At 31.9% G+C, this 25178-nt stretch overlaps 2 protein-coding genes across 2 annotated transcripts; one reads left to right on the top strand and one right to left on the bottom strand.

The window, feature by feature from the left end:
- The first annotated feature begins 3280 nt into the window (after nucleotides 1–3280).
- LOC124938378 (probable leucine-rich repeat receptor-like protein kinase At2g33170) lies at nucleotides 3281–7258 on the top strand. Its single transcript, XM_047478804.1, has 2 exons — nucleotides 3281–6511; nucleotides 6665–7258. The coding sequence occupies exons 1-2, from the start codon at nucleotides 3598–3600 to the stop codon at nucleotides 7060–7062; spliced, it is 3312 nt and encodes a 1103-aa protein (XP_047334760.1). The 5' UTR covers nucleotides 3281–3597; the 3' UTR covers nucleotides 7063–7258.
- Nucleotides 7259–24219: 16961 nt separating this feature from the next.
- On the bottom strand, nucleotides 24220–24701 carry LOC124939362 (S-protein homolog 6-like). The gene has a single exon (XM_047479842.1). The coding sequence runs from the start codon at nucleotides 24699–24701 to the stop codon at nucleotides 24264–24266; it is 438 nt and encodes a 145-aa protein (XP_047335798.1). The 3' UTR covers nucleotides 24220–24263.
- Nucleotides 24702–25178: the final 477 nt, after the last annotated feature.

Below are 25178 nucleotides of genomic sequence, written 5' to 3'. Positions count from 1 at the left end.
GTCCATTGGCGCCACCTCACCCGACCACCTTAGATACTCTATGCCAATCCGTTATCGTAAGTTAATCGTTTTTAATACATTTCTGTTTGAAATTAATCATTTGTTTCTTATAAAACGTTTTATTTCAGGATAAATTGATCCATTCACGACAACAATATATTTCCCCTCGTCGTAGTCGCATTAACTTCTTCTAGATCTACAATAATCGTTGCACTTGGTGCAGGTACTGTCCGAAGACAATTTGAAAAGTCAATTTCCTTTAAGAACATGAATAATTTGACTTTTTCAAACAATAAAATTGTGTTGATTTATTTTCACCGAGATAGACGAAGAAATGACACGTGGAAGGACTAATTTTTGTGAGTTTCTATGATCGAAAATAAAGAGGAACAATCTTAATAGCGCTACAAAAGTTAAAAGATAGAATACAAATTTTATAATAGAAAGTAAAAGATTGATTTATAAATGAGATTGTATCTGTTGACATTGTACATACACTTGTTTACTATACACTTGATTTATAAATTTTTGTGAGTTTCAATGAATGATAAATGTGAGTAAGTGTTGATATAACTATTGATAAACCCAAGACAATTTGGGTAGTTGATACTATTAATGACTCATTGTAATCATTGAATTTCTATTGAATTAACACCGGTTACAATTTTTACTCTAAATGACCACTTAAAAAAAAAAAAAAACACAATGAAATATACACACAATAGGCACAGTAATAACTAATGAATTTGATAACAAGGTAATCAACCACGATGACCTTAAGATATATGGTAATTGGATCCTAATATCATCCAACAAACTACAATCTCCCCCCCCATGACCATTTTTCTTCATCTTAATGATTTGACTTTCACTCACTTTTAACTTCGTTCCTTATGCGTTCTTGCATTTTTTTAATCATCTTCGTCATCTTTTTTGGGATCATTTTTTTTAACTTAAAAGTAACATTGCGAGGCTGTAGAACACTACACTATAGTTTCAATGAGATTTATCATTGAAAGTGAATTAAATTGCATCGAGATAGCAATGAGCTTATACTAATACATTTGTTTACTTTCTACAATCACTTATATTTATTTTCATTGTTTCCCTATTATTAAATATGTGAGAAAATTTATTCACCAAACTATCTTGAGTCATCAAATTCTAGACCTTTAAAATTATGATGTATTGTGAGGTGTTGATGACCTAATTTCTAACATACACAAACTTCAAAAAGGATCATGATGAATTTAAGAGAATATATATAGCACTTCAGTTCCCTTTTCACATTGGAAATGCTTGCACCTTTTTTTGTTTTGTTTTAAAAAGTAGATAATTTGCATTTAAAAAGACATTATTTATAGTGGAAAGCATATCCTTTTCTCTGAATTATTTTTTATCAAATGAGGTAGACTTTGAATTTTTTTTTTTTTTTTTTTTTTTTTTAAGGACGTTAGTTCCGCTTCTCCTTTAGAGTGCAATTAATCCTCATGTGTTAAGCACATGACCTGCAAACACAATTAAACAATTAATCCTCATGTGTTAAGCACATGACCTGCAAACACAATTAATCATTTAACCACCAAACACGCTGACAAGCTCGAACTCATAATCTCAATTAATAAATTATTTTTATATAAAATTATTCGCTAATTTGTTTTCTTTATAAAGTTAGTACAACATTTGACCCTCACTCCCCCGTTTAAATTATAATCATAATGTTAAATTAACAAATCATATTATAATTTCAAATTGTTCATTAATTTTTTTTTTCATGATAATGATTTTAAAGACATAATTATAATGAAGTTATAGAAAACCTTTTCTTTTTAATTTGTTCTCATAATGATGGTTTGACAAGCACATTAACACTGAAGACGAGGACAAATATAACTTTCCTAGAACATGACAAATTAAATGGTCTAAAAGATATTTAATTATTTAAAAAATAAAATAAATTTATTAAATGATTTAATAATTTATGATGACTACCCTTATTAGGATGGATGGAAAATTATAGACCTTAAATATTAGTGTTGTAGTTAACTTGTTTCAAAGGTTGTATGATGGATGGAGGAACATAGTCATAATTTTTTATTCAATTATTTTTTTTTTAAATAGGGAGAACTAGGATGACACCTACAGTTATGTTCCGTTTTAACTCAAAGCTCTTATAGATGAAATCGAATTCGTGACTTTTGATCACTTAAGCCGGCTCTTACTACTGAACTATATTAGTGAGTTTTTTATTCAATGAATTTGGTGAAAAAATAAGAATTATTTTGTGTTTTGTAATCAATTTTATTTTGGTTGAGAGTTTTTGATTTTTGATTTTAATTTAGAAACATAATACAATTATACTATTATAATTTTATTTATTTAAATTTGGGTTAATATTGAAAATAGATTACAAAAATACCTTTAGTCGGAGTTTGATTCTTTATAAAAATACAACCCTAATCAAACAACATTCAAAAATAATGTTTTAAGTTTTTTTTTTTATAAAAAAATTAACCCTTTTTTCAAAATCAACCCCACTCATAATTATTCCAATAATATGAGTTTATTACATAGAAGAAGGCCTACTATTTGATAATCAATTTTATTAATTATAATTGAGAGTTTCTTTTGTACTATTTTATTGTTTTAAATTTATGAATATTCCTAGTTTTTAATTTATAAGATAGAAAACTAGAATCATGACTTATGACTCTCACTTTATTTAAGTTGTTTTATTTGAAAATTAAATTCATGATTTTTTTATTTAGAAATCAATCTTATAATTTAATTTAAGGCCGATAAAATTTTATATTTTAATCTTACAAAATTAATTTTTCAATCAATCACTTTTCTCCAATCAAATCACTCGTTTAATCAACCAAACTATTAAAATACTCTATATTTTAAATTATTATATTTTTTAATTTTATTTATATATATTTTAAATACTCTAATTATTTTACAAAAAAATAATCGTTACCTCCTAAAATCATTACCAATTATTTATTTTTTTCCTATCTTAATTTTTTTTTAAAAACATTATCAATTTTGTGAGTCAATAAAAAAAATTGTTTTGAAGCACCTTAGACGACGTCGTTCCTTATACAAATGTCCACTTCACTGATACCTGAATTTGATCGAAGTCCTAAACTTTCAGCACCTACCAACCGGAAAGTGTCCTAATCTGAGAAATTGAAATCCCCCCATTAAAAATTTCTCCTTTTCCTTATACCCTAATACTTTGATCATCATCTTCTTCCTTTGTGAAAGAAACATATTCACATGAAGAAACAAATTGCAGAAGAAGAGAGAGAAAGATTCACAAAGATGGTGGAGTCATGCTTTGTCGGCCATTAAACCTTCATTCAACACCTATCATCCATTCCATTCTCTTCCTAATTCTCTGCTCAATCAAAACTCCCAATAATATCCCGATTCATTACCATTTTCTCAAAATTCCACCATTCTTTCATCTGATCTTGGAAACTCCATGATTTCTCCTTTATCTACATCCCAAGGAATCACGTGAATATTCTCTATATACACTCTTTGCAGGTCAGAAAATCATTTTTCATAATCTCTCCTCCTGGGAAAAACATGAAGACGGATCGAATTTGGATAATTTTGTTTATCACAACTCTTCTGATTCATATCTCTAAAGCCCTTAATTCCGATGGCTTATACCTCTGGCAGTTCAAACAAACCATTCACGACAATTTAGCTACTTTACAAAGCTGGAATTTCAACGATCAAAATCCATGTGGGTGGAAAGGGGTTACTTGCGTATCGAATCACACCACTGTCATCTCCCTCAATTTGGGTTCAATGAATCTTTCCGGCGAGTTGAACCCAATTCTCTGCAGTTTACCCAGTCTGAAATATCTAAATCTTTCTTTCAATGGGTTTACCGGGAATATCCCTAAAGAAATCGGTAACTGTTTGAATTTAGAATCTCTTGTTCTAAACAACAATCAGTTTGAAGGGCAGATTCCTATTGAGTTGGGTAATCTCTCCGGACTAAAGAAGTTGAATTTCTCCAATAACAAGATCTCCGGTCAGATTCCGGCGAGTATTGGAAATCTTACTTCATTAGTTCAGTTTATCGCCTTCACTAATAACATTTCCGGTCCATTGCCTTCTTCAATTGGGAATCTTAAAAACCTTGTTCTATTTCGAGCTGGGCAGAACTCAATATCCGGCAGCTTGCCGTCTGAAATCAGCCGATGCCGGAGTTTGGAGTATCTGGGTCTTGCTCAAAACGATATCACCGGAAACCTGCCGGAAGAAATTGGTTTTCTTGGTAGCTTGAAAGAATTAATCATTTGGGATAATAAATTATCAGGGTCTATTCCTAAGGAGATTGGAAACTGTACGAATCTTCAGACACTTGCATTGTATCAGAACAATCTGGTCGGAGAAATCCCGCCGGAGATCGGAAGTTTAACGAATTTGAAACGTTTGTATCTTTACAGGAACCAGCTTAATGGAACAATTCCAAAGGAGATTGGGAATCTATCTCAAGTAATGGAGATTGATTTCTCTGAAAACTTCTTGTCCGGTGAAATCCCGCCGGAGTTCAGCCGGTTAAAAGATCTGATCTTGCTTTACTTATGGCAGAATCATCTCACTGGTTTCATTCCTAATGAGCTTAGTAAGTTAAAGAACTTACTAAAGCTTGATCTCTCGATTAATTATCTAACCGGACCTATTCCGTTTGGATTTCAGTACTTAACCCAGATGATTCAGCTTCAACTCTTTGATAATTCTTTAAGTGGAACCATTCCTCAAGGACTTGGATCGAATAGTCCTTTATGGGTTGTTGATTTCTCAAACAATTATCTAACCGGAAGAATACCGCCGTTTCTCTGCCGCCATTCCAATTTGATTCTACTCATTCTAAAAGATAATAATCTCTATGGAACAATCCCTGATGGGGTTGTAAACTGTAAATCATTGGTGCAGCTCCGGTTATTCGGAAATAGGATAACCGGAAAATTTCCTTCTGATCTATGTCGTTTGGAGAATCTGTCATCGGTTGATTTGGGCCAGAACGAGTTTTCAGGTCAAATTCCTTCTGCAATTGGAAACTGCGGTAAGCTGCAAAGTCTCGATCTTTCCGACAATGATTTCACGTCGGAGTTACCGAGGTCAATCGGGAATCTTACCCAATTGGTGAATTTCAATATTTCATCAAATTCCTTCAGCGGGAGAGTGCCTGTTGAAATTCAAAATTGCAAAATGCTTCAACGGCTAGATCTTAGTCATAACGAATTCAACGACAAACTTCCTAAGGAAATCGGTTCGCTTTCGCAGCTGGAGCTACTAATTCTTTCTGAAAACCAATTTCATGGAACGATACCATCTGAGTTAGGTGAATTGTCGCGATTAACCGAGCTGCAAATGGGTGGTAACCGTTTCTCCGGTTCAATACCGTCGGAATTGGGGTCGTTAAAAGCCCTTCAGATCGCGATGAATCTCAGCCATAACGATCTATCGGGCGCGATACCGTTGGAGCTTGGTAATCTACACTTGTTGATATTTCTAATCCTCGATAACAATCGTTTGAGTGGGGAAATACCTAGTTCAATTGGTAATCTATCAGGTTTAAGTTGCGATTTCTCATTCAATAACCTCTCTGGACCTCTCCCTGATTTTCCATTGTTTCACAACATGGCTGTCACAAGTTTCATTGGAAACAGAGGACTATGCGGTCCCCCGCTACGCGATTGCATCGCGAACCTTAATCCGATTCAGAATTCAGCAAGAGGATATAGCAATCCCAGGGGTAAAATCATCAGCATTGTCGCTGCGATTATCGGTGGAGTTTCGCTTATTCTAATTGTAGTCATTTTGTATTTCATGAGAGTTGGTCCTAGTCGTGTTAGGATTCCGACACAAGACAAAGACATGTCGAATTCATCGGTTTCGGATATCTATTTCCCTCCGAAAGAAGGGTTTACCTTCCAGGATCTGGTCGATGCTACTAACAATTTCCATGACGGTTATGTTATAGGAAGGGGGGCGGTTGGGACGGTTTATAAGGCGGTTATGGCTTCCGGGCTGACAATTGCGGTGAAAAAGTTGTCGTCGAATAGGGAGGCGAGTAACAATAACGTCGAGAATAGTTTTCAAGCGGAAATAATGACTTTGGGGAAGATTAGGCATCGGAATATAGTGAAGCTATATGGATTTTGCTATCACAAAGGTTCTAATCTTTTACTTTACGAGTACATGTCGAGGGGTAGCTTGGGTGAGTTGCTTCATGGGCCATCATGCAATCTCGATTGGCCGACACGGTTTATGATCGCTCTCGGTGCAGCCGAGGGCCTCACGTACCTACACCATGACTGCAAACCGAGGATCATTCATCGCGATATAAAGTCGAATAATATTCTTTTGGACGAGAACTTTGAAGCCCATGTTGGTGATTTTGGATTGGCTAAGGTCATTGATATGCCTCAGTCCAAGTCCATGTCCGCTGTTGCGGGTTCTTATGGCTACATTGCCCCCGGTTAGTCATTTCTGTGATCATTTTTCGTTTACAAGGTTATGAGTTTGAGTCTTTAAATTCGTAACATTTCAAAAAATAATAATAACGTTGAACAACTAGCTAGTCACTATTGATGGTTCTTACATATTCCTTATTGGTGACGATTTTTCTCAGAATACGCGTACACAATGAAGGTGACGGAGAAATGCGATATATATAGCTATGGAGTGGTTCTATTAGAGTTAGTAATGGGAAGAACACCCGTTCAACCCATAGAACACGGAGGTGATCTCGTCACGTGGGTGAGGAACTATATTCGAGAAAATTCATTTACGACAGAAATACTCGATAGTCGAATAGAGCCAAGGGACGAAAAAATAACCGGTCACATGATCACGGTCTTAAAAATTGCTCTCATGTGCACTAGCATGTCTCCCTTTGATCGACCATCGATGAGGGATGTCGTGTTAATGCTCTTTGAGTCTAGCAAACGGGGAGGAGTTTTTCTGCTAACACCGACTTGCGTCGAATCCCCTAAGAAAGACGAAGATTTGCTTTGCACCAACCTTTGATTTATTGTATATTATTGCTTATGCATGTTGGTAAGATTAGTTATTTACTAGTCTAGTGATAAATTAAGGTTAACAATAGGAGTGATTATTATTGATATATTATTGCTAATGTAATAAGTAAATCTTGTGAATTGTGATCCTCACTTTTTAGATCCGTTACCCATAAAATGATTTCTCTTTGGATCACTTGAGAATTTAAATAAGCAAACTTCACTTAACCATTCCTTTTACTTTTATAGAGTGAATCTTAGAACTTAGGTTTTTTGGAATCCTTAATAGGATGCACCTTAGGTTATTTGTGGGAACTATCAACATTTATTATAATGTCTTTATATAGCATCAAAATGAATAGTCACGAAATGGGAAGTAAGATGCGTAAAAATTGCATTAGTCGCAAACGCGAATTTCTCTTTAAGGAACTGATAAAAAAAAAATATAAAGAGTAAGCAATTAATCGACTAATCAAAAAGTTATGGTTAAAGTGTTAGGTTATCCGTGAAGAAGAACTTTGAGCTGGTTCGGATTGAAGTTTTTGTAAAAATTTAGAGGGAGAAAAAAACAATGATCGGTGATGATTTTGAGGAGATAATCATTATTTTTTGATAAAAAAACATAAAATATTAATATATAAATAAAAAATAATAATTCAAAATAAAGAATATTTTAATATTTTAATTAATGATTTGAGTGATGTGATAGATAAAAATAAAGTGAAATAATTTAATTTGTATATTTTTTTTTAAAAACCTATACCGAATAAGGCTTTGTCACTTTGCACCGGATGTGCTAGTTCGTAGACGGGTCTCAATTTGAGTATTTTAAAAGTTTTAATTGCTTTTTCATTTTATTTATTTATTTATTTGGATTTTAGGGTTTATTGGAAAAATCCCAATGAAAAAAATAAAGAAAAGTTGAATTAAAGCAAATTGACCTTTCATATTAAATAGGGTTAGGCCTAGAGAAGAATGCCCAACATTCATACTCTATGTGAGTGATCCTTGAATGAATTCAAACATTTGAAATTTGTTTGAATAGTTTGAGGTTGAAGATGAGACTTTGAAATATTGATGTTATGTTCTTCAAATTTGATAAACTCGTGAGTGTGAAATCTATCAAATTATATGATGACAGTGTGTCGACTAATAAATCAACAAAATTGTAGAATTCTATGGGCGTTGAATGTTGGGGTGAAGCAACAATTGAAAGAACTCCGATGTTACTCGTGAGTGTCGAGATCCATCAAACGAAGGAATTTCAATGTGTTGACTAATGAACCAGCGAAAAATATAAAATCCCATAGACGTTGAATGATGGGGTGAAACAATAACTGAAATCACTTCGATATTGCTCGTGGGTGTTGAGATCTATCAAACAACGGAATGATAATGTGTTGACTAAATAACCAAACAAAAAAATCTCATATAGTTGGATTAAGACAAAAAAAAAAGTATTAGTATTGACTGTTGAGGTAAATAACAACCGAAAAATTTTTGATAGTCGAAAGAAATAAGAATATCAACAAAACATTTAAAATAAATATTATTAAAATATAGAAGTAAATTAATAGAGTCCTTCATCAATAATAGTATCATTGTTCGAGCCAACATAAGACTATTATTTGATGTATTTAAGAAAAAAAATATAAATCTAATACCATGTTAGAATATAAAGGAAGAAATTGTATTAAATGGTTATATTTTAAGTTATCTAGGTATATCTATTATATATATATATATATTATATTAAATTTATAAAAAAATTAATATAATAATATAATAATGATATTATCATCGTTTATAATATTAAGATAATATCTCAAAAATATATTATCTAATATTATAAAATGGAGTTTCATTTAAAATATATTACTCATCTTATAAATGATTAGACATAAATCATACATTCAACCTCCAATCTTATGAAGCCTTAAGTCTAATTAACAATCACATGACAAAACTCATTCATTCATCATTCAAATGACATAAAAGCAACATCATCAAATTCACTCCCCATTCAAGATATTTATTATGTAAATCTCACATAGTCTCAAATCAAATCCATCCAAAGAAAGAAATTTACAAGAAATCAAATATGGTCAAATAATTGAAATTTTAATTATGAATAAACAACTAAGAGTTGAAACATAAAACACATATTAAGAAATCAAGCTCATTTTATTTATTTTCAAGAAAATCAGATTATTAGGACCTAATTGAAATCAAATAGAAGACAAGTCATTTTTAAGGATGGTCAAAAAGTTTATAAAATCAGTTTTTAACTCAACCTCTAGATAAATTTTATTTTATTTTAGAAAGCTAACACAAACCAATGCATATTAATGATCTCCTACTTTTATTTATGAGTGTAAATCGAACTTAAAATCTCTTAGAAAAAACTTATGTACTTTATCTACAATAGTGTTTAAATTTCTAGATATTTTTTCTCATAATTTTCCAAACAAATGACATTAAGAAAATTATTCTATCTACCATCTTGGGATTTTTGGGTTGAAAGGACTTGATTTAGTCAGACTTTGAATTTTTGCAAAAGAGGACAACAACTAGACATGGTACAAGGCAACAAGGGAGCAGTCGGCTGTTTTGATGTTTTTGAAATCCTTGTGATATGTCAACATTGTTTTCATCATTTGAACCCATCGATCAAGAGCTTGTTCCAGGGATTTATTTAAAAAATATTGATTAAAACGTAGTAATTTTGAATTAAGTACTTATAGAATGTATTAATTAGTATTTGTTAATAAATTAAGAATAGTGGTTGACGTTGGACTCTCAGGTCTTAAGTCCAACTCTTCCCTGCAATTTTTTTTTAATACATACATATTAGAGATTAGATGATTAAAGAGCTTTATATTTTAATATATTAGGTTTGTTTGATTATGATTATTTAGGTGAGATTTGGGGTTGTGTTGTTTGTGTAAATAGTTATTTTTTAGAATTAAATTGATATGATTATTTGAGTATTTTTATAATTTATGATTATTTTTTTTATCTCACAAGTTATTTTTATTTTCTATATATCAAAATAATATTTTATAATAAATAATTATTTTTTAAAATAATTAACATTAAGATAGCACCGGACAGACTACATATCTCCTTGGATCGATTTCTTACCTTTATGTATTATTTTTTCCATCATTTTCTTGTCAATTTTTTTTTACCCTATTTATAATTTCTGAATATTCTTAAAATTAAATGATATAATTGACATGAAAAATGATGAAATATCATTTGATTATGGTTGAAACTTGATAAAAGAAAAAAAAAAACAAATAGGCCATGATGACAACAAGTTCAAATTGAATTTCTAAACAGTAACAAATCTAAAATTAAAAATAGTCTCAAAATGTATTTTATTTTTAATTTTATGAATTTCAACGCAACAAATTAAGAAGTTTTAGGCCATCAGTTAGTGCTGCAGTCGATTTATTTGAATTGAGAACCAATATATGGCATCAAAATGGATCTACATGCACCTTGAATAAGCTACTTTGAAAGTGGGAAGTTTGTTTTGAATTTTTTTTTTCAAGTTCTTCACGTTTTTTAACCACTTTGACATTTGATTTCTTTATAAATTTATGAATCAAAGTTTCGGCAATTTCTTGAATCTATTTTCATTGCATTGCATTAGAGTGGATTTCAAGTGATTTTCAAAAGAAAACCCAATTCAAACACCAAACCAATTTGGGGATGTAAACCCTCATTTTTGACCCACTATATATTTTAATTGGACTTTTGTTAATTATTTATCTTGGTAGATCAATTACCAAGGACGATAGCTATCATTTAATTAAAAAACAAAATTCAAAACAATTTCTTTAATTTTTTTTGGAAACTACTATTGGTAAGTTTTGATTTATCTAACGGTTTAAGAATATTTGTTAAAAAAATTAAATAAACAAACTCAATCAATCCAGTCATAAATGACTTGGGATTCTAATCCTGTTAGAGAAAACGAATAAAAGTATATGTTTAGTAATCCAAATAGACAAACTACAATGAAGACGTAAAACATTTTTTCTCCTTCTATATAATCAAATAAGCAATCAATTCAATTGAGCAAAATAGCTTTTCAAGCAATCAAAGAAACAAGACATCGAAATTTTATGTGGAAAACCCAATTTAGGTAAAAATATACGAGACCCTTAGACAGAGACGGACCCAAGAAATAAGGTTGTGGTGGACTTAAAAATAAAACGAGAAAATTCTGAATAAAACTAGTGGATAAATATAAATTTTACCATTTTTTAATAATTAGATAAACAAACATTGAAGTATATTGAAATTTTTTAAGAAATTAGCGGTTATAGTAAAATTTGAGCCGTAAAAACAAAAACAAAAATTTAGGGGTGGGCTTCAGCCCACCCAAGTCCCTACATAAATCCGTCCATGCCTTTAGGTCACTTAAATCATCCATTATATAAATGGGTATATAAATATTGTAAAATACAAGCCTAGAAGTATCTAATAAGAAATATCAAATAACCTCATTCTAGCTTGTCATTAGAACATTATATCATCATCATCAAAAGTGGTTAGCCAAAAACAGAGGAAAAAAAAACTATTTGTGGCTTAAAGCCGCTAATTGGAGAAGAACAGAAGAATGGATGATGTTCTCGCATACACGAACTAACCTGGTCGACTAATCGAAGGCTGGTCGGTATAATTCTCTAAAGAGACTAGAGTTTACAAGGAAGTGGGATCAGAGATAAAGTAGTTTCTTTTTTTTTGTTAGTTAATTAAATGCCCTAATGGGCTTTATTTTTGGTCAAGCCCAAAACAATTTGAGCTGACCCCAATAAATCTCCCTCATCAGCGCAACTTCGCGGGCCCCAATAAATCTGCTCTCTCTCGACAATCTTCAAACTTGTCCTTAGGCAATGACTTTGTAAACATATATGCATCATTCTCACTTGTATGAATCTTCTCCAATTTCAGCTTTTTTGCCTCAAACACATCACGTATCCAATGATATCTCACGTCAATGTGTTTTGATCTCGAATGAAAAGTTGAATTCTTCGAGAGATGAATGACACTTTGATTGTCGCAAAATAAAGTAAACTTCTCTTGCTTTAGGCCCAACTCCTGTAGGAAATTCTTCATCAATAACACCTCTTTACATGTTTCAGTAGCTGCAATATACTCAACTTCTATAGTAGACAAAGAAACACACTTTTATAACCTTGACTGCCACGAAATAGCAAAACCTGATACAATTTTTCTTAAATCAACATCACCCGCCATATCAGAATCTATAAAGCCTTCCAAAATAGGAGTATCACTTCTGAAGAACAAACGTACTTTCAAAGAGCCTCTAAGATATATGAAAATCCACTTAATAGCTAACCAATGTTCTTATCCCGGGTTGGAGAGATACCGACTAACAACACCAACTGCGTGTGCTATGTCTGGTCATGTACATACCATGGCATATATAAGACTACCAACTGCGGAGACATAAGGTACATCTTACATCTAATCTTTCTCTTTTTCACTTGTAGGACATTGTTTAGAACTCAACTTGAAATGACCTGTAAGTGGAACTAAAACCGATTTGCATTTTTCATTGTAAATCTCTCAAGTACCTTCTTAATGTACTTCTCCTGCGATAGCCAAAGTGTTCTGTTCTTTTTGTCTTTTGTGATTTCCATGCCTAGGATCTGTTTCACTAAACTCAAATCCTTCATCGCAAAAGACTTGTTCAAATCTCTTTTGAGCTTCTCAATTTTCGCAATATCTTTCCCAACAATCAACATATCATCAATATAATCATCAACGCTGTATCTCTTGATGAAGAAACAATGATCAAAAGTAGTCTTAATGTACTCATTTGCTTCCAGGAGTCAACTTTCATGTACTATTGTGTAGGCGCTTTCTTGAGCCCGTACAGGCTTTTCCTTAACCTACATACAATATCTTCCTTACCTTTAACTTTGAAATACTCAGGTTGTTTCATATAGATCTCTTCCGCCAAGTCACCATGGAGAAATGCAGTCTTCACATAAAATTGTTCAATTTCCAAATCTTGACTATCAGTCAATGCTAACACAACTCTAATGGATGACCTCTTCACAACTGGTGAGAAGATCTCTTCAAAATCAATCCCCTTTTTCTGACAAAACCCTTCACAACCATTCTTTCTTTGTATCAAGGTTGTGAGATATTCTCTTAATGTTTCAACTTGAAAACCCACTTGTTCTTCAAAGTCTTATTTCCTTTTGAAAATTTTACCAAGTCATAAATCTCGTTCTCTTGCAAGGAATTTATCTCTTCTTGCATTGCCACCGACTACTTGTTATTGTTTCCACGAGACAATATTTCTGGATAGATTTTTGATTCTCCCCCATCAATCAACATCACATACTCATTTGGAGGATACCTACTAGAAGATTGTCATTGCCTACTAAATATTCTAATATGCTGATCATCGGGTGGCTCTCGAGAACTATCATCATCTTGTTCATCTTCCTCTTACGGACTAGAGGAGTCTCATCAACCTCAACTTGGACATTTTTTACATCATTAGGCTTTGATTGTGGTGTACGAATCCTACCATTATCAGGCAATTCCTTCTACGTAGATTTTGGATTTTCTTTTTTCTCAAAATCTTCAATGGGATGATCTTCAAAGAATACCATATCTCTACTTCTAATGAGTTTCTTATTAACTGGGTCCAAACATTGGTACCCAAATTCTCCGTGGCCATACCTAATAAGGATACATTGTCTCGTCTTGCTATCAAACTTAGCTCTCTCATCTCGAGGAACATGAATAAACACTTTACAACTAAAAACTCTCAAGTGACCATAAAAGACGTCTTTACATCTCCAAACTCTTTTTGAAACGTCGTCATCTAAAGGAGTTGATGGTGAAAGGTTTATCAGATCAACCGTTGTCTTCATTGTCTCTCCCCAAAAGAATTTTGGCAACTTAGCATGATACAACATACACAAGATTCTCTCATTGATAAACATGTTTATCCTATCCGCGACTCCATTATGTTGAGGTGTTTTTGACACAGTCTTCAAAATATTAGTCCCATGACTTCTACAATATTCCACAAATGACCCTCTATATTCGCCACCATTATCCGAACGAACACATTTCAACTTCTTCCCAGTTTCTCTCTCCACTTCAGTGTGAAACAACTTGAAGTAATCCAATGCTTGATCTTTAGTCTTCAAACAATAGGCCCACACATTCCTTGAGAAATCATTGATAAAAGTGATGTAATAATAAGCACCACCTAAAGTCAATGAATCCATAAAACATATGTCTATGTGAACCATATCTAGGATATTGGGCTTCCTAGATGGAGAGAAACTCTTGAAGGAAACTCTATGTTGCTTACCAACTAAGAAATCCGTGCATATCTTCAAATCTGTGGACTTCAAGCCCTAAAGATCGATTGTCTTGGAGGGAACTCGCATGCCATTCTGACTCAAGTGACCAAGTCGCTTATGCCAAAGTTGTGCTGAACAATCATTAATTGCATTTGCTTCTTCTCTGTAAGACTTAGCCTCTATCACATAAAGAGAACTAACTTTCCTTCATTTAGCTACTACCAAAGACCCTTTAGTGAATTTTCATTTTCCTTTATGAAAGTGACTATGATAACCCTCATCATCAAGAATGCCAATGGAGATCAAATTCATCCGAATATTGGGAACATGTGAACATTCTTCAAAAGTAGATTGCACGAAGTGTTAGTATCCAAAAAAACATCTCAATTTTCAACAATCTTACACATAACATGGTTTCCCAGCTTCACTAAACCAAACTGTCCATTAGTGTAAGAAGTAAATATATCACAATGATTGGTGACATGATAAGAAGCACTCGAGTTTACCACACATTGTGTATCTTGAGAAACAAGGTTGATATTATCATTGTCGTAAACAATATCTATGTCGTTACCACCCAACACTACAACCTTACTACTTCCATCTTGTTTATTCTCTTTTTGTTCCCACTTGAAAGATTTGCACTGATACTTCTTGTGTCCTGACTTGCCACAATGATAACATGTAATCTCTTTTCTCGAGTTGGATGTTGCCTATAACCTGTCTAAACTTCTATTGGGATTCTTTGGAGTTTACTTTTACTTCTACCCCTTCTCTCGATCACGAACACCTGACTTGGATTCAAGAAGCCTTATTCTTTTCTTTAGCCTATTCATTCAACACGTTCTCTTTCATCATTTTCAAAGTGAGCTTACCTTGTGGAACATGATTGGTAATTGAATTCACAAGTGTCTCCCAACTATCAGGCAAAGAAGTAATCGAACACATAACATGAAGCTCGTCATCAAATTTCATTCCTATCGCAGCCAACTCATTTAGAATACCCTGAAAAATATTTAATGTTCAGACATAGCAGACCCATCTTGATATTTCAACGAGCAAAGCTTCCTAAATAGAAATGTTTTATTTTGAGTGTTGTTCTTCTCATACAACTCACTCAAAATAGTCTACACTTTATGAGCATTAACCTCAGTAGCCACATGCTGATACACCATGTTGTCAACCCATTGCCTGATCTTATCAACTGCCTTTCTGTTCAGCTTCTTCTAGTTTGCATCTAACACAGTCTCTGGTTTGCCTTTATCACCCAATTTAGTGTCTTCATAATCATAATTACACAATAAGTCCTTCATCCGTGACTTCCATATTGTGTAGTTGGTAGTTGTGAGTTTGATCATCGTGCCATTACTACTCAACGATTTCTCCATTTTAATTACACAAGAATCACCATTAAACGAACTCAGCTCGGATACTACTTGTTAGAGACAACGAATAAAAGCACTTGTTTAGTAATCCAAATAGACAAGCTACAATAAAGGCCTAAAACTTTTTTTCCCTTCTGTATAATCAAATGGACGAGTAATTCAATTTAGCAAAATGGCTTTTCAAACAATAAAAAAAAAGACACCGAGATTGTACGTGGAAAACCCAATTTAGGCAAAACCACGGACCTCTTAAGCCACTTAAATCATCCATTATATAAATAAGTATACGAATGTTGTCCAATACAAGATTAGAGGTAATCTAATAATTAAGAAATATCAAATACTTCATCCTAACTTGTTATAACAACATATATCATCATCATCAAAGATGGCTAGCCAAAAATAGAGGCAAAAGAAAACTGTTTGTGACTTACAGCCGCTGATTGGAGAAGAAAAGGATAGTGTTCTCGCCTACACGAACTAACCTAGTTGACTGATCGGAGGTTGATCGGAGACTGGTCGGTATCCTTCTCTAGAGAGACAGAATGTACAAGGAAGAAACAAAGATTAGAGAGAAAGTAATTTCTATTTTTTTTGTTTAGTTAATTAAATGCCCTAATAGCTTTATTTTTGGTCAAGCCCAAACAAATCCTAATCTGGAAAGAATTGAAATTTAAAAAAAATATTTTGATCAGATTCTTTCCCAATTATCACTTTGGGCATAATTGACTTTATAAATCATTATATTATTTTGATGAAAGAAGATCTTAGAATTCAATTATGGGCGGAAAGAAAATAAATAAAACAAAATTCTTCAATCAAAACTGAAATCACATATTCAAATTTCTTTCTGAAATTTTGATTCTCATGTATTAGTACCTGGGGCTTCTTGACATTTAGACATGACTTTATGTTTCCTATACGTTTTATAAACTCCAAATTCATCAAAATCTCCCTCACTCAAATCTTCCATTTTTATCACTCTCGTCCACCACAATTATGTATTTAGTGGGTGATGTCGGAATCAATAGTCAACTGATGAAAAGTTTGGAATTGGACCATATGCTTGGTTGGTTGAGCCAATAAGTTCTTACAATAGTTATCTAAGAACTATTTGGCTGGAAAGGAATCACATGAGGTCGTGTAATGTTATTCTTATTACTATATGAGAGGTCTTCTCAGAAAAACCGATAGAGTCGGTCAAGAAACTCATTGATTTTCTTGAAATTTTCGGAACGTTTTTGTTGATTGTTGGTGATCTTTTTGTATTCCTTGTTCTTTTCCAATGAATCTCTCTTTTTGATTTTGGTGTGTTTTGTGATACTTTGAGCCACTCGAACTTTACAATATTTTTGTCCTTTCATGAACTTAAAAAATTTATTTATATATTTTATATTGACCTTTAAAATAAAATAAAAAAAGAATTAGAAGAGGATAGAATAAAAAAATAGTTTATTTGGATCATGATCACCTGAAATGAATTATTTTGTAAAACGTGATAGTCCCACGACCAAACATGTAGGAAGGCAAGCACCTATCACATAAATAAATGTGTTTCTTGGAAGGGTTTTTAGTGGAAATGGGGAACAGTGAAGAGATAAAAAGCAAATCTTAGGATAAGTGTCTCTTTTGATCCTCTAAGTTGATAGAGAACTTTGTGGAAGATAAATTGATTTCATCACCTGTCTGTTTCATCCTTTAAGTTATTGAAAATACACATTTACAAACTTCTATCACACATTTGACTACTCCTATTTCCTTTTTTCACATGCTCATTATAGATTATCTCAATCTTGAAAGATCAGGTGGAATGAGATTTTTATCTATCATTTTCAGATGTTTTTGTATTGTCTTGTCGGATTAATTCATGACAAATCAATTTAATGAAATATACTTAACACCTTTAATTTTGGTGTTTCATTATATAGATCGAGTTTTTGTGATTTCTACGTCGATTATGAAACAATGAGAATAGTTCTATTAGGTATGGTGGTCACTCTGTCTAGTCTAAATGTTATGCATTGGCAAGACTTTATAACTTTGAGTTGTTTATTCATTGATGTTACTCGTCAATATTCAATATTGACTCGACGTCAATAATGACCTTTTACATTAAAATCTTCATTATGAAGTTTTTTGTCTCAACTTTCAAGTTTTATTCATTCTAAATATAATAAAGTGTTTGCAATTTTTACAAAGATTTCTATGGCCTCAAACATTATGGAAAAAACACTTAATGACATTTGTGGAATAATTGTTTATGTTTTCTCTTTCTTCTTACTCTCTAAACAAATATTTGCAAGAATTTTTTTAATTTTATTTTAGTTTTCATCCCATATTATCCAAGTATATCACATGAGCTGGACCAACAAAATAATCTCTCAAGTGAATGACATATCGCCTTTGAATATGTTTTTCCTTTGTTTTGTTTTCAAGAATTCAAAAATGATACTTATGTATTCATGCATCACTATCTCCAAATTACATCATTATTCCTTGTTTATTGGTTTATTCTTGCAACTTTGGAGCTTTGAAAGGTGTCTCCGAATCATAATGTTGCAAAAAACAAGCCTCTCCACCATAAGGAGGAGTGCCGACAACCAACGTATCTTGAGTCGAGATCCCATTAAATGACAACTCAAAAAATTGCTAAGATTCCATTGATGACCTACCTAGTGGTTTTGAAAACCAAAAAGAGTACAAATTAGGGGTCAATTCATCGATATATCAATTTATTCATGTTTAATCTGTTTAAGGAATTCAGTTGTCGATACTCCTCAAACTTGGTGTACCGATGATTTTTGACAGCTTATGATATGGACGAATAGTTGAAGAATGCATGAATGTTGAAAGGAGAATCACAACTACCATTAACAAGCATGAGATTAAAGAGATCAAGAAGAGGGATTCAAAGAAGGATGATTAACATTATGATATTATGGGGATCGCCGATAGGGGACCGAAATCCGACTAAAGGAGAACACTTACACACACAACGGTTGATACTAATCCGGTTAAAGATTAATATCGGTCTCAACAATACACAAGTTGTCACAAACTCTTGAACCGAGTTCAAGTGCGGAAGTAGTTTGTTTCAACTTGAAGAAACACACACGGATTGGATGACAAAGACGAATGGAATGGAGAAAGAACACAACACAAGATTTATGGATGTTCAGAGATAAAACTCCTACGTCACCCCTTCTTCTCACACCTTACAATACGTCAAATAACCGGGGCTTATTTACTGCTCGTTGTTGACTTACAACTCTCACAAAGAATGAATAGAATTGTAATACACTTTAATACTCTTGGACAAATTTGAAATGTAAGAACATTAGGCTTGATAGTTTCTTGACTCTTTTTCTCTCTTGGTAATCTCTTGATTGTGTAACTTTTCTGTAACTGTTGCTTCTGTTCTTCAGTTTCTCCTTATATAGTGTAAATATGACAACGATCATATTTTTATTTCAACGGACACCTGCATGATAATCCTTGAATCTGATTGGTTGGTCAAAAGAGTTGCATGGCATTAAATGCGGTTGATGCTTCTTAAGAAGCAATACAGCCGACCAATTTGTCTTTTATTGAGTTTAACAACTAGTCGATTTTGACAAATACCTTCTCTTTGGAGGCTGCTTTTGGACTTATACCAAAATAGGTATATCTGATCATTTGGCAGTCTTCTGCAGCAGTCTATCAACAGACTTGTATCAAAGAGGAAATGACACAGTCTGCATATTTGAAAATCTCCTTCTGCATATTACCAAAATGAACCTATTATATCAAAATGAAAATTTCTAGCAGTTCTATATCTTTGATTTGATCTGTTACACTTCCCGTTAATTTGTAGGATCGCTTAGGATTGAGCCAATGATTTGAGTCGACCGGACTTCATATCGGTTTGCTGTTTCAACATCGTTTGACTGGTCTTACTGCTGAAGAGTAACGACCGATCTCTGAGAAGTTTCTCCGATCCTGAAGTTGAGCCGAACCAATCTTCTACTAAGACTGTTGCTAAGAAGATAGATTAATTTGGGAGTTTCGGTTTGTGCCGCTTCTATGGTATCGGTTGACCGGTCAATTTGAACGTATGACCGCTCTTGGCTTTTTCTGCACAAACGGTGAGTTTGGTTAAGTTCTTTATATAGTTAATTACTTATTAATTAACTATATAATTTATCTAATAATTTTTCCCCTTTTGATTATTTAAGTTAAATATTCAAAACCTTGTAATCGTTGGCCGGTTTAAAGAACTTATATTTATTGGCTGGTTAAAAACGATTTGATTTGAAAATTTAAAAAGTTCGAAAGAAAAAATTAACAAAATTTTGGTTAAGAAAAATTTAATGGATTTTAGTTTCTTTAGCAATTTCTCCCCTTTTGATATTTTTTTAATTAAAAATTATGAAAACCAGCTTTTTTGAAATTAAAGTCATATCATTAAGTTTCCAAAAAAACTTTCATAAATTCCCAAAATAGTAGCTTTAATAAGTAATGAAGTAAGCATAAGAGTAAAAATAGTGGTTAGTGCCTCCCTCCATCCGGTTTGTTGAGTAGGTCGTTGAAGTAGCCATATACGAATCTGCGGCCCGGTGAAGTAGCAGTTCCGGCTGACCAGGGACCCCTTCTTGTTTGAACATGAATACTAAATCCAGGATTTCTTTGATTTTGACCAGTATTTCCAACCGAGCTTTCTCCTCTGTGCATTCGCTGATCTGACTGGGCAATAGGAGGAACAACTCGAATTGGAACTGCGTCGATAAGTTGAGGTCTTTCCCTTCGTTTGCGGTTTAATGGCTGATCATCATCATCTTCATCGGTCGGAATTTCAGAGTTAGAATCGGTGTTTACTGGTTCAATAGTTTCCGGAGGAGATTGAAATGGAAGATCAATGATGGAGCACATGTACATATAAGAATATTATTACTCCACACGAAAGTATTATGTGAGTAAACTCGAGTTTATTCTCAAAGATTATGGTAATCATTAAATTGAATGATTTGTGGGGTGATGGGCATTGATAATTTTGAGTTACCTTTGCGATGAGATTTTGTTTGTAAATCGTTCATAATGTGGGATTTAGTTTATTTTTATTTGTCATTTTTGCAAAATTGTAGATTTATATTTGGAAGGATGGTTATCTTCATGCACATGTATCTATTTCCCTTTTCCTTATTTAGTCTTTTAAAAGATTGATTTGTACTTGTTGATTATGTTTCATACACAAAATGTTCCTAATTTGTTTCAAAAGAAAAAATATGTAAAAGAAACTTTTGCTTTAGATGAAAATGCTTTATTTATTCATTTCATTTTGAAAACCAATTGAAGTGAAAACTATATAGTTGGTTGACTACCTCATGATGATATATATTCATAACATTGATCAACTTTTGGATACCTCAATAACATCTATAATTGAGATACTTTAAGCAATTTTATTTTAAAGTTTTTCTTTTATATATTTTGTGTTTTTTAATAAAAATGTGAGATATATAATATTATAATGTTAAAAAATTAACCTATTTTAATTTGTTAACAAACTTATTTGAGAGTTTTAGACTCTAGGTCAAATCCTAATTATATTTTCTTTTATTAAATTTATAAATTGGGGCTCCTTATTGGAACAATTAAAATTTCAGATATCTTCTTTCAAATTTTGAAATTTGAGATTTTTTATTGTTAAAATTATACCCAAAAACGAGATTTTGTCTTAACGATATTAAAGTCGTTAAATTATTATATACTTGAATTTATAAATAAATAAAACATTCATGGCTATAATTATTATTATTTTATTTAAAAAGGTTCATGCATATTAAAAATGAAAAAATCATTTAATTACAAAGACAAAGCATGACATTAAAATAAAAAAATAAAAAATAGTACTTAATAAATTATCGAGCTCGTAAATCTTTGAGAAGAACGATTAACTATCCGACAGACTCTACTAATTTTCCTAAACTTAATCTCAGAAAACATTAAAATAATAGTATTATGAATGATACGCATATGACAACTAAGATGACAACTAAGATTATTGAAAGTTCGACGATTTCTCTCCAACTAGATAATCCACAAAAAATATTTGGGATGGTAACTCAAATATGTAAACCTGTCATATCAGCCGCATCAATCCAAACTTCTCAGCAACTACCTAAAGATTTGGACATCACCCAATGAATCTCAGTAATACTTCACAAAAGACTTCAATATTAGTCACCTCTCGACAATACAAAAATAAGTGAATTGTCGATTCAATCTTTTTGTGACACATACAACAACGACTAGTCAATACAACATTTTTTATGCACATATCATCCGTTAGAATTCTACCATGAATAACACTCCATCCAAAGAATGAGATCTTAGATGAAATTTTTGACTCCCAAAATTTTTCCCAACAAAAATTATATGGAATCATCATAGCGAACAACTTGTAGCAATGCCCCACATAAAAATTATCTATATTTTGCCAACGCATAATGTCTTGTTTATACGGTAACATTAGTTTGCGTCATACCAAAAGTAAAACTCTATTATGAGACGAAATCTCTATAATGTTTAATCTCATTTTATATATATCTAATTCGGTTAACGAAACCACTAGACCGATGATCAAACATGTCCTTAACTGTGACATTTCTACATATATCAATGAAAACAAATTCAAGATACGTCGTGTCTATATTTTTGACACTACATCAAATGTTGTTCCAAAATTTAACCGAAGAATCATCCTCATAATGAATCTAGACTGTTCACGGAAATTTATAACTCTAAGTTAACTACCGAATTTCAAAATAATCGTTTATAATATGAATTAAACCTGAGTTATTTAACTCTAGTTATAAATATATATATATATATATATATATATATATATATATAAATAAAAAATAAAAGCTAATTCATTCTACTAAACGCCACTCATAAAGGTCACTCCCTCAATATAATGTGTTAAATATCGGGCTTTTAAGATTCTAAACGGTAGGGATTTACTTTAAAAATAAAATATCAGTTGATTCTTTCAAACCAAATAGTACAGTGTGAAATCATTGCTTTTCAAATTAAAAAATAGAGATATGTAAATCCTATTGATATTTTAGTGTTATTTTAATTTGGGGGAAAGGAAAACAATAAATGGGATATTATATTAATGGAAATTAACTTGGCTTATAGGAAAACAACAAATAAATGGACAACATGTCAAGTTGGCGAATGCTGGATTAAAGTATGTTATCTCAAAAGGTATTATTATTATTATTATATAGTATTATCTTTGCTGCAGTATTTTTCAGTTACTTAGGGAACTCAATAAATTATTTATGAATCAAAAGTTCCACTAAATTTGTGTGTCCAGTATTGGATTTATAAATAAAAAATTAAAAACTTTGATTTTTTTTTTTTTCATTTATTCAGTTCAATTGTTATTGATAACACATGAATTCAAGTGAGATATATAAGTTACATAGTAGAGTTTTCTAGTTAGTCTAGTTCAGTTACTAGTCAGTGTGTACACAATTTAACTTGCACTTTTTATTATAAAAGAAAATACAAATTCTCGATGGATATTCTCATTCTCTCTATGGTCATGAGTTCGAGCTCGTCAGGCGATAGCGATAAGTTATGTAATTGGTTAAATGGTTAAAATGTTTGTGGGCTATATGCTTAACCCGTAGGGATTAATCGTATTTCAAAAAAGAAGTTGAACTCAGTGTACCTTAATGTCTTTAAATAAAACTGATATTAACTCCTTCATTTTTTTTGCAAATCTAATGCCAATTACTTTGGACAGATCTTATAAGTGATTAAAAAGATAGTTAATATTAGAATTAAAGTATAAGAACCCAAAAAAATAGCAGCAACATTTAGGCTGCATTTGTTTTTAACTTTTAAGTGATATTTTTTTTTATTTATTTAGAAAGTTAACAAAAACCCATTTTAATTTAAATGTTCTTAATGAGAACTGGACATGAGATCTTTGATATCTTAAGAAAAAAAATATATATTCTTAGTTTAAAAATTAAGTGGTATTGAATTCTAATAATTATATATATTATTTTGAGACAAGAAATAATAATTGAGAAAGAAAATGCCTTTTTAAGTGGACAATAGAATAGGAACTAGACTGTTTATTATAACAAATTCATAAGTTATCAACTTTGTTTTTCTTTGTGTAACTAGTGTCTGTCTTTGTTCTTGCTTTTAAGCCATGATTGTCCACACACATTTCAAGGCTAAACATTTAAACAAGTGAGTGTGACAACAATAACCTTGTTTTTTTTGTATAATTGGTTTCAAAACAAAATTGAGGGGCATTTGTTTGATCGATAAACACAAAAACACTAAATGAGATGATATAAAAAAAATCACTTTATTTTGATCACTAACAAATGTCACTATCATCTACCCAAAATGATCATCAAACTTAACAAAAAAAACAGTTCAATTTAAGACCAAGAGAAGTCCTTCATCCAATTCTCACCATCATTGCTAAAATAAAATCCATCTTCCTTAACCAACCAGAAACACTTCCTTAAAGGCCCACAGCGGTGGCTGTCGCGTTCAACCTTAAACGCGTCAAACCTCTTCCTCTTGTCATCCCACTTCAAGGTACAAATGAAATGGCTAGAAGCCCTCAAGAATCCAGCTTTTACTCTCCAACCAAAATCATCACCCTCTTGAAGGGCACGTCCACCCATATCATCTTGATCGCCCGAAGTGCACCAAATGACAAGAGGAAGCGATGAGTTGTTTCGGAAACCATTGATGACTTGAATTTCGTAGACACCTCCGACGAAATAGTCTGGTTGCACGAGAGATGTGAAGATGAAGAACCAGGAGAAGGAGATTGTAAGAAGGAAAATGAAGATGCAAAGAGTTTTCATGATTCGGGTTGGTTTTTGTTTGGAGTGTTTTGTAACTATCTAAGACTATTTATAGGATGGGCTTAAAGTGTGTAATTTATCATTTATGTGTACATGAAAATGGACATCAAACATGTGCATGTTTTTATTATCAGAATATCACATTTAATTATTTAATTTAATTATTTAATTCATTTACTAATTCTTGGCTGAGTTAGAAATATTAAGTTCCCTTTCCTTTGTAAAAAAACAATTCCTTTCTTTTTTTTCTTATTTCTTGTAAATAATTTTTGTGTTATTTATGGGTCAATATTATACTAAATAATTGTGTAAATATTATCTTTTAATTAAGCCAAAATAATGTGATCTAATTTGAAATCAAGTTTATAAGTTTATGGGTGTATTTTTTATGAATATAAAGTGAGGATATCTAATTGAACTTTCTAATTTTATGAATGGGGCTAAATTAGAAATGTTTAAACCAAAATAATTAACATT

This window comes from Impatiens glandulifera, chromosome 5, assembly GCF_907164915.1.
Source record: "Impatiens glandulifera chromosome 5, dImpGla2.1, whole genome shotgun sequence".
NCBI classification, from domain to species: domain Eukaryota; kingdom Viridiplantae; phylum Streptophyta; class Magnoliopsida; order Ericales; family Balsaminaceae; genus Impatiens; species Impatiens glandulifera.
This window is presented reverse-complemented; position numbering and strand designations above follow the sequence as displayed.

What these genes read in the sequence shown, in the direction of transcription:
- LOC124938378 (XM_047478804.1), top strand. Translation starts at nt 3,598, where the DNA reads ATGAAGACGGATCGAATTTGGATAATTTTGTTTATCACAACTCTTCTG. An exon ending in TTATGGCTACATTGCCCCCG is followed by an intron (nt 6,512 to 6,664) that starts GTTAGTCATTTC and finishes GATTTTTCTCAG; the next exon opens with AATACGCGTACACAATGAAG.
- LOC124939362 (XM_047479842.1), bottom strand. Translation starts at nt 24,701, where the DNA reads ATGAAAACTCTTTGCATCTTCATTTTCCTTCTTACAATCTCCTTCTCC.